Source organism: Toxorhynchites rutilus, chromosome 3, assembly GCF_029784135.1.
Source record: "Toxorhynchites rutilus septentrionalis strain SRP chromosome 3, ASM2978413v1, whole genome shotgun sequence".
Lineage (NCBI taxonomy): Eukaryota > Metazoa > Arthropoda > Insecta > Diptera > Culicidae > Toxorhynchites > Toxorhynchites rutilus.
This window is the reverse complement of record NC_073746.1, coordinates 8,658,079-8,668,956: the sequence shown is the minus strand read 5'-3', so window position 1 is coordinate 8,668,956 and position 10,878 is coordinate 8,658,079. Positions and strand designations below refer to the sequence as shown.

Below are 10,878 nucleotides of genomic sequence, written 5' to 3'. Positions count from 1 at the left end.
ATGAAACTACAGACTTTAAAACCAAGGTAGGCTGGAGAAATCGGTATTGCAAATACATGAAAGTGAGCGGAGCTTTTGTTCCCACCGACATGTGTTCCCTGACAGAGATTTCTAATTCAAGGTGCCTGGGGGAAATCAGTAAGTGAATACCCTCGTGGTCGATAGTTTAATAAGCGACGCGCACAAATGGATAATGCTCATTGTAACTAGCGTGGGCATTGCGGGTTCCATACGTGCTGACGAATAGGTTGGGAGCGATGAATGAGTGCGGACCAAAGCAATTGTTTATTTTTTTTTTTCATTCCAATAAGAATCTATCGATGGATTGGTCGAAGAATGATGTTTCAATGAACTTATTTGAACTCATATTTTATAGAATATGAATAAAATTTAAATTTGGAACTTTAATGTTGTTTGCTTCGTGAAATTTCATATCAATGACCGATCATGCATTGCAAAACTTTTAGCACAAGTGTAAGTGTAAAATTGTATATGGTAGCGGTTGTGTTGAATTGACTTGAAACATGAAACGATTTTTTTCACTCAAGGAAAGTTCATGCGACTAGAAAAATTGGAAAACTGAAGGAATACAGGAAACCTGTTTTTGTGCGATTTTTTTTGTGTGGTTTTCTGTTCTTGTGAAGATATCGTCCATTTAGTTTTTTCGATGGTTTATATGTATTTCGATGCAAATAACGCATATTTGCGTCTAAATTATCCACTTCTCAAATCATTCCCATCCTTTCATCTAATGGTCTTAGTTACCCATGACATGATTTCTAATAGCAACAAGTTTCGACATGAACTAAAAGCACACCACAGCCACGCGAAACCGAAAAGGCAAACTGTCCCATCGCAAAGCATGGAAACAAAAAGAAATTAAACGATGAATGGCGTGGATTTGAGTTATTTTGTTGGGGGAATCTTTTTTTTTTGCGGTCCCTATCCCCCACAAAAAAAGGTTCGCCTGTATTCGAAAAAGTAATTTCCCGTATTCTCTACACATCGTATTAGGTGCTGTTAGCCCAATTGAAATTCACATCGAGGCATATAATATCGTTTTCCGTTGGGTTTAAAGTGAAAGTGGGGATGTGATAGGCACTCAGAAAGTAAAAATTATAAATGGAAATTACCTTTTCCATTTCAAATATGTTTTCTCTACAATAAAGTAACATGTTTTTTTTTTCTGCTGAGAAAAAAGTCGGGTGGGTAATGTTGGGGACATAACCGGAGTGACGTAGGACTATACAAAGGGGACAGCTTTTGTTAAATATATATTTTAAATATATTGTTTTATTTCCTTCTCCTACGTGAATACCTACCTATCTACCTGAAAAATGGATTAGTTTACTGTTTACTCTTAATGAATATGTTGATGGTTCTGAAAAGAACCTTTGGTGTTGTGTTTTTGTTATCACTCGATATTCCCATCCAGCTTGTGACATATTGTTCAGTAAATTACATTTAATGCGACGTGCCGGAGAAACACTTTGCCACTCACTGAAACTAATTGTTGCCTTGATGAGCGCCGAACCGAAGCTGCTCTGTTCTTGATGCGGGTTTTCTGATTGTCGTGAGCAGCTTTGCAAGCCAACTCGAGCACTCCGACGGCCGAAACTCTATAATCGCTGTTAGGTATACTGGTGCTCCGGCACCAATCTATTCGGCCTAGTTACCCTTGCGGAGCAATCAGTAAATGCGACCAACAGGGAACTGGAGACCTGCACGGTTCGAGTGAGACTTTGCCTTTCCCTTAACTTGTCCTTCTTTGTTACGTCCACGATGCCGATGCCGTACAACCACACGGGTTTACGGTTTGAAAGAAAATAAGATATTTTTTTGGGGTCCGCGTGTTTTATACTCTAGCGGTACACACTCACAGCATAGAGACAAATCGGCAGACTCAGCCAGAGGGGCGAGTCCAACGAGACGAACGAATGAGCGTTAAAAGGGAGCGATGGCAAAAAAATACATTCATTACGATTTGTTCGCTCGTTGGATTCACATGCAGGCTAAAAAGGGTCCTTTTCAGGATCACAAAATTATCTTCAATCTAAAGAGTTTATTGTTTTGTTATCACTCGATATCCCCATCTTGTTCGGCTAAACCTTCCTGTTTAGCGATTTGTTGCCACTCGCCACAGCTTTCACAGTTGGAAAATTTCTTCCCATCCAGCTTTGTGACATGTTGTACAGTAAATTACATTCAATGCGACGTGCCGAAGCGCCACTCAGTGTCGCATTGGAGGCGATTTTAACCTGTAATGGAACATTTGCGATGACAGTGGACAGTGTCGACTTTCAATGTGGGGTCTTAATTTGGATCTCTATGTTCACAAATGTCCAACTAAATAAGTCGCATTACATGTGCGTCCAATTAGCTAAATGTCGAACAAATTGTAAATTACTGTACTTTCAATCTGGAAACAATTTAAGAATTGGTGAAAATTGAATAATCAGGAAAGTCCCCAACTATCAATAAGCTCAGAACAACTGCCAAATTCACATACTCACCAGATCCTGGCAAACAAATTATGAAAAAATCAATTTGTGTTTTATTATTTAGAAAGCATTGAACTGTATTTCCTAAACTCTTTTTTGGAAGGTTTAATGGCCCTGAAAAGCGCCTTGTTTTATGGAATGGTTCCAATTTAGAAAACTTAGTACTCGTGGTTTTGAAAAAAACCATTTCGAACGCCCTCGATGCCGCCTTGTTCTGGATTTGCCACCAGTTTGTTGTTTTGCTCTTGTTGTATAAAGAACAAACTTTTTTCTTCTGCTACCTGATGCCGTTTTGCGATTGCGTTTGCCACACGCCACTCGCAGCAACTGCCTGTTGTCTTGATGTGTTCTGTTCTGAATGCGGGTTTTCTTATCGTCGCGAGCAGCTTTACCAGCCAACTCGATCACTTCGGCGGCCGAAACTATATAACGCCGACTAGGTGGACTGGTGCACTGGTACTAACGCGCTCGGCCTAGCTACCCTTGCGGGGAACTCCAGATCAACACGGTTCGAGCGGGATTTTGCCTTTCCCTTCACTTTTCCTCCTTTACCATGTCCAGACATGGCTGCTTGGGTTGGTTTGTTGATGTGTTATGATGCGAACCGATGTGGTGTACGGTTTGAATGAGAATGATCGTTGCGGCAGCGGAGCGGGGATTTTTAAGCTGACTGGCTGGCTCGAGAATTACGCATGTGTGAGACTGCGACCAATGTTTCGTTCATTTTTTTCTTTTTCCTTTCCAATCGTGCTTCATTCTATTTCGCTGCTGCTCTGGTTGCCCGTTTTGGTCGGTACGATTTGAGGAGCACAAAATGGACCAATCAAAAATGGGCACATAGTGCATTTTGACAATGCTTGATATTTCACAATTATTCAATTATTTATCTCAAGAAAAATGAAATGTTATTCGTTATGATAGATGCGTAGATATATTTCCTATCAATTGATGCAAAAACCTTTGCGATCTATTGAGAAATGCTCGAGTAATAAGCGTTCCAAATCTTGCATTTTTTCCTACTTGTTCAGTGCCTAGATTTCCATTTCACCCCCTATATCTTCCGGTTAGACGTAGTCCTACGTCAAAATGATAAATTTGTGGGATAATGATAATTATCATTGGTGCGATTTTTTCTGACGCACCCTTTCATCCATGCAGAACATAGGAGCCATCCCGTCCAGGGCCACCAGGGCTTGCATCATATCTCATTCCTCTTCGGCATTTTCTATCTTCATACGTCAAGACTTGCCGGCATTGTGCGTCAGATCACTCGGATTCCGTTCCATGGCCGAAGCATCTGGCCTGTTTCCTACAAGATGTACGGAATACATTTCGTTCAAAGCTTGATATTTATGGTTGGCAACTTTTTCTAGATCTCTCTGCACAACTTCTGCAAATGGTGTAAGAACAATTTTGGAACGTTTCTCTAAAAAGCAGAAAACTTCTCCACTGATCTTCCTTTTTTTGAAACTCCTATACAGTTCTTTATTTCATTCAATAATACACATTGTTATCTGTTTATCTTCTGCTTTGTCTGTTTAAGCTATAATTAAGTTAAGATTATTCTAAGCACATCGCATCATCAAATTCATCTGCTTACTCCTTTGTTTTCGTTTGTTTCTTTCTTCCCTCTCCTGTTCACAATGAACGCGCCTCCTTTCGCGTACTCATCAATCGAATCGTTCACAGTATTTTTTAAAACGAGGTTGAACTGAAACTAAAAGACTAAATCAAACGTGTTCACACCCCACCGGCAGCCGAAATCCTTTGGATTTCCAGAAACCACTGTAAGGGGGGAAAACCTTATCACAACTGAATTACAATTATTGTATTTGAACGAACAAACGATCGCTGCTTTTCTCTCTACGATAAATTATACACGGTGAGGAGCGGACTGACGATACGGCTTTCCCTACGTTCAGATAGGCGTTTCGCACACTTCATTAAGTTTTATCCCTGATGAACCAAACTCCCATCTTGTGTAGTAGTAGTAGCAGTAGAGTAATGTTAAACCATATTTTTGTGTTTTGTACATCAAATCCTCGAGTTTAGAGAACATTCCTTCAATAAAATTCAGAAAAGTTTTTACTTTTTTCACTACTCAAAAATAGGTTAGAGTTGTCATGTCTAAAACTAGTGCGCTGATCCATCATCCTAAGTCGAAAATCTTTGATCCTAGTTATTGATTTTGTATATGTTTGTGTCTTGCCTGTCTGCCGGACATCTCCTGAAGTTTGATCACCGGTTTGTGTTTGTGTGCTGCTTACTAAGGGTAAGGGTTCGAAATAAATTCACTGTAGATTTCTGTTGCAGCGTAATATTTTTGTGTATGCTACCAACGCGTATAAATAAGTGAATTAGAAGCCGCTTGCCTCCTATACAAAATCGATTTCAATCAATCATAAGATTTGAAACTCCAATTGTTTTCGATTAGGTAATTGCTATTTAGTTGTTTGCTTATCGTTACGTTTACGCAAATCATACATTCATGAATTTTAATGTAATTTTGAATTGTTTTTTTTTTTCTAGTTTTGTGTAAGGATTTTTAGCTCTTCCTAATTTAGTTTCTGCATCAGGAAAAACAGTTCAAACGAGGAAATGAATAAGCGCCTAAATACGACGAGTGCTTCAATGCTTTTGCACACCTAATAAATTCACTCTTTCATCATCAATAATTTCCCCGCTAATTGTTTAACTTACTTATGGTAAGTGTTCTCTATTGTTTGAGAGGACTATGAGAAGAAGAAAGTTGGTTAGTTCTCGCTTACTGATGTTTTTCTTTTGTTTACTCGATGTCGTGGAATCTCAATATGGCACGTCCAGGAATTTCCGAGCTAGCTAGCTTGTGCACCACTTCGGCGGCCTGATCCGAGGGGAATACTGAATATGGTGGGGGTTCAATCTAAAATAAATAGGAAAACAGTTATTCGATTGCTAGGTAGAAGCAAGTACAATAAATAAACCAACCTGACCGGTCGCTACCAGCTTCACTAGTTGGTGCAGCTGTTCAATTGTGCCCGTGGGAACGACTTCGATGAAAACACCACGATCCTCCGCCCGTTTGGAGAATCTGGCCAGCAGCTTTTCGGCGATTTCGTCGCTGATAAATACGTGACCCCCTTTAGTGAGACATTGCATCGATCGGTGCAAGCTGCGCGAAGTTGTGCCAAAATCAATTACGATATCGACGAGACCATCGCAGGCGTCATGGGTGCGCTCGATCAGCTGCTTCTCGTACAGGTCTTCGTTCCACTGTACCAGGTTGACTCTGGAAGGAGGTGACAAGGATAGTTGTTAAAGCACAATTTTCTCCCACTTGTTATTTATATGGTAGAGTTTTAAGCGTTTGAATATCAGTATATTTGAATCTGCCCTATCGAATCATATTTCTGCATGGGTTCGTCTGTTTCCAAATGGCGCTAACTTAAGGATTGGCCAATCTTTATAAAAATACCGATCTTGACTAAACGATTTTCAAAACGTTCTCTAACATTCTACATTCGAATATATCGTTAAGTTTTTTGATGCCAACATTTAGCAGCTGCTCCGAAAATATTTTCTTATTTTTATACGATGGAATACAGAAGGATACGATCCGTACCGGCTTTTGAATTCATGAAGGTTCTGTCTTTTGTTTCGGAGCAATGTGTAATTGTAAGCTAATATAATTTTAACTCCTGATTAAAATATATTTTCCTAAGCCATCTTCTTCGCGTATGTTTAGATTTATGCTATATCTCTCGATCTTCTACTCGAAGATTTGTGTGTCGGAAACAAACTTTTTGGCAAACTCAAATACAGTATTGTGAAGCTGCTTGAAGGTTTTATTTTATGTGACAATCTATGAGAATATTCTCTAAAATTTCTAAAATTCGACGTCACTCTTACTCCGGTGGTATCTTTAGCATCACCTTATTCTTTAAATATCCTCTGGATGATCGATCCAGCTACCGTGTCAATTAGCAGATCTCCATTCCTCGCTGATATCTTTATATAATTCCCGTTGGCTATGAAGCCAAATTGCTGACTGCCTACTACGCGATCACTCTACTACGCTACTCGGTTCACTCGTATTGGTGTTCTAAGTACAATTGGCAGATGGTGGGGCATTTGTTTATGATGAAATCTCAGATATTAAGACTTCAAACTCCTCCTTATTTGTTGGAACAGGAGCAAGGAAATTGCTCAAGCGAAATCTCCATCGGAAAACAATTTCCTTCGAGGAAGAGTTGACCCATATTGAAAAAAAAACGTGAAGAATTCCTAACCTCTGAATCTATCGCTTTCACACGCCTTCCCTCTGTTGTCAACGCTTCTACTCAACCGTCGTACCTGCTTTTTCCCGTTTTTTCTGTTCTCCGTGTCACGGTTTTTCTGTTCTCCGTGTCACGGTTTGCCCAGAAAATGTGGGTTGTTTTGCTCCGGTCCAAACCAGATGGAAAAGGTCTTAAAATCATGATCGGGAAGAAATCTGACAAAATATACCTCCGTGACTGAAATTTCAAAGATTTGACCAAACAAATTGCATATTGTTGTGACTGAGGTACGCAATTGTTCTTGACCAACACTTTACGTTGGAGTACCGCGTTTGCATTCCTTCTCACGAATTAGAAATCGAGTGTGTGTGAACCGAAGCGAGTCTGACATGCGAATCAATCAAAAGTAATGGAGTTGGGAAATTTAAAAAAATGCCTGTTCGCGCCACGCATAGCGAGCGCAGACGTGTTCTGACGAGTCAGGACGATATAAATTGAAACCTCCATCCATCACCCGAAGCAATCGTAATTCATTTCATTCAATCGCATCACCCCGCGACGTTGGAGAGTGAGATGAATGAGGAGTAGCAACATTATGAACGAACAGCACCCGAGCGAGCCGATTGGAGTCGACAGGATAAACACCCCACCAACTTTCCGAAGAACCTAAAAGAAGCGTGCAACATGATTCATCATGCCAGTTTTTTCCTCACCATCAATGTGAAAGTGACGTGTATTTAGTGAAATATAAGTTTGGAATTCAAAAACTTGTGTTTTTTATTCCAACAGTTCGCTTAGCCAGAACAATTCCAACCGCAGTTAGCCTGGTTTAGGCGCCAACACTGCCTTTGATGTTTGTCCATATGTTGAGACTGCCGCCAGCTCGAACCGTTTCCTCTTGAAAGGCTTCCTCTAAGTTTACGCCTTCATGCTCGTTTCGAGTCACTTTTTCTAGTTTCGCCCTCTCTGACTACGTGATCGTAGAAAAATTAGGGCCACCTGTGCGGCTTGTTGCAAGACAACATAGCACGCTGTTTCACCGTCTGTATTGTGGGGAAACCTCACACGAATTCTCCGTATCTGACAGAGACAAGAACCGCAAGAATGACCTGAAGCGATTAGTTATTCAATCAAGCAAATTCAACCATACTTGGCATATAGAGGTTTGAGGGATCGATAAACGTTTTTATGGTGGTTCGGCACTCCTCCTTCCTCTTTGAGGGGAAGCTGCCATAAAAATAAAATACAAATGAAAACACAAATTTCTGCATTACTCAAGAACTAATCAAGCAAAAGGAACCAAATTTGGTATATGGAGGTTGTACGAGACAACAAATTAGCTTCTTAGAGATGAACCAGCCTTTGACTGAAAATCTCAATAATAAAGAAAGAAAAAAAACAAATGTTTCTATGGTGATTTGACACACTTACCCCTTAAAGCCTGGTTTAGAGTTCCCGTGAACGTGAACTTGAACAGGTGGTGGAATAGTACGATCATTTCACGGTGAACTACATTGCGAACAAACAACTAAAAAAATCGTGGTGAATAGAATGATTTTGTTCACGTTCACGTTCATATTAAAAGTTCGGCAGTAAACGTGAAGTAAATAAACATCGATCTTCAATAAAGTAATTCGGATAAAATATACAGTTGTTCACGAATCAACCCGAAGCAACGAAGTTTCTCAACCCGCGCAATGATCCGATTGATTGAAATTGCATCCATATCCAAATTTTCATTGAAAACATGAGAATTGCTAAACATATCCTTTTAAGTTCACGGTGAAATAATTTTCAGAATGCCTTGGTACGTTCGAACGTGAACATGAACGGGGAAATATTTTGAAGTCTATATTCACCACTGTTTTCACGTTCACGTTCACCGAAGTCGGTGAACTATGGTGAGTTCACCAACATCTCGATTCCACGGTGGAAATTCAGAATCGTTGTGAAATATTGAATTAATCCACTTTTATCAATATGAATTGTGTTTAAGCATGTTTTTCAACTAGAAAATGTTTCTTCCTATCGTTTCAAGATGTTTTCCTCGTGTTTTATATATGGACTGATGAATTATTAAAAAAAAAAGCGTTTGTCCGCGTTCACGTTCACGGGAACTCTAAACCTACCTTAACTGAGGGCATGGGAACTGCCATACAAATGAAACACAAACTTCTCCATAACTCGAGAACTAATCAAGCAAATGGAGCCAAATTTGGGATGTGAGGGTTTTTGAGTACGATGAATGTTTCTATGATGGAATGACATCCCTCTCTCCTTTGGAATGGAGAGGAGGTTCGACAAAATAATACAAATATTCCAACCAAAATTGACAATTGAAAATTTTCGGAAAACTCTGAAGGAAAAAGGAAAATTCGAAAAATTCAATTCGCATATGTTCTACAATTACATATTAACCCCTATTCTGAATTTCGATCGATTCGAAATATTTCGAACGACTTGAATAAATTCCATTCTGTATTCCATTCGAGTTGTTTTTGCATTTCGTTCGATCTGGTTCTCTTCGAACATTAAATTGGCAAAACGTTCGAAATAGGGAAAGCGAAATTAGAACTCGGACGAAATGGAATTCCGTCGAGATACAGAATATGGCTGATTGGCAAGCGTTGATAGTCCATTCGATGTTTGCGCTAACGAAATTGATTTTCGTTCGTGGAAATGGATTTAAATGTGATAAAACGCACTCCTTTATCGTCTTCTATCCATATAAAAAAAATGGATCGCCAAATGTGTTGATAAGAGCAAAACTCGAAAAAGGAATTGTCCGATTTAGAGCTGTCTTTATTCTATCATATGTTCTGTATCAAACATTTATTCCATGTAACGGAGAAACATGTTATTTGCAAGTGGTTGAAAAATCTTGAACGAGAATTGTGTCTGATATTATAATGACGAGTTTTGGTAGAAGTACTCGGAATTTTATAATAAAAGGTAATTTTAGAGGGTAGATTAGAAGATCAATCGATGAACAGTTCTGCGATTGGACTCATGAGAGTGCGCTTAATAATAGCGAATTCGTTTTTGTTCAGTTTCAACCCCAGTGCCGCGCTAACTGCTGTCAAAAGGTTTTTTTATTCACTCAGTTTCGCACTGGTTCGCCCCGAAAGCTGTTAGTTTCGCACTGAGATGTTTCACGGGTTGGCACTCGGGTTCACCAATACAACTATACTGAACTGTCAAGTTCCGAGTATTGTTTTGGAAAATCTAAAAATAAAGACTATGAAAATGGAAATCTTGCTGCTTTTGCTTTTGTATTATTGGAATCGTAATCCAATTCGGATTCTGATTTTGAAGAGTATATTCGAGTAGACGGCATTAAGCTACGCGTGCTTTCATTGGGAGGCAAAAATAATGATGGATATTCAGGTGGAATAAACCTGCTTTCAAAATCAAAATTATGAATGAAAATTTACTTTAACGTATCGAATATTTATTTTATGTGATGAAATAAGACGTTTTTTTCGATATCACGGAAACATATTGAACGAAAACTGTGTCTAATGATGATTTTATATTATAATAGTAATTATTTGTGGAACAAACAGGAAATGCATCGACAAATTATTAAGTGAGTGTCAGAACTACATTAATCAAACAATATGATGTAAAAATTTTCATTCAAACTTTTATATTTTTACACTGCACTTGGCCCTGCTGATCTGATAGAGAATAATTTACCTCCCAAGCACTAATATCGCCACCAGACGTCGACACCGTACATTTGTCGTCGCAAATATAAACAAATCAGACTAACGCACACCAACAAACCACCGCATTCGTGGAACTGAAAACGGTTTTTTTTATTACAGAGTCAGTTTGGCACTGACTCAGTTTTAAAAACGAATTCGCTATAAGAAAACGTGGATGTGAAAAGGAAAAATAAATTTTGGGCAGGACGAAGTTTGCCGGGTCAGCTAGTAATTCGATAAAAGTGGTGTTGAATATACCCAAATTTGGACCGAATAACTAAAGCTCCAAAAGCTTGACCTGACTAATATGAACTAATAAGAACGGAGACAACATTAATAATATTATCATGGAACGAAAAGACATATGCGATACCTTCATTATGATTCAAGAACAAAAACCAAAGTGCGGAA

At 39.0% G+C, this 10,878-nt stretch overlaps 1 protein-coding gene across 5 annotated transcripts in view; it reads right to left on the bottom strand.

Annotated features, from left to right (window-relative positions):
• Positions 1-3,956: 3,956 nt before the first annotated feature.
• LOC129778471 (uncharacterized) overlaps positions 3,957-10,878 on the bottom strand; it is a 55,773-nt gene continuing 48,851 nt past the window's right edge. For all 5 annotated transcript variants that reach the window (XM_055785385.1, XM_055785383.1, XM_055785384.1 and 2 more), the window contains exons 3-4: positions 5,469-5,769; positions 3,957-5,403 (exon numbers count right to left, since the gene is read on the bottom strand). In XM_055785385.1, coding sequence (XP_055641360.1) covers positions 5,287-5,403; positions 5,469-5,769 — 418 coding nt within the window. In that variant the 3' untranslated portion in view covers positions 3,957-5,286. The remainder of the gene's footprint in view (positions 5,404-5,468; positions 5,770-10,878) is intronic.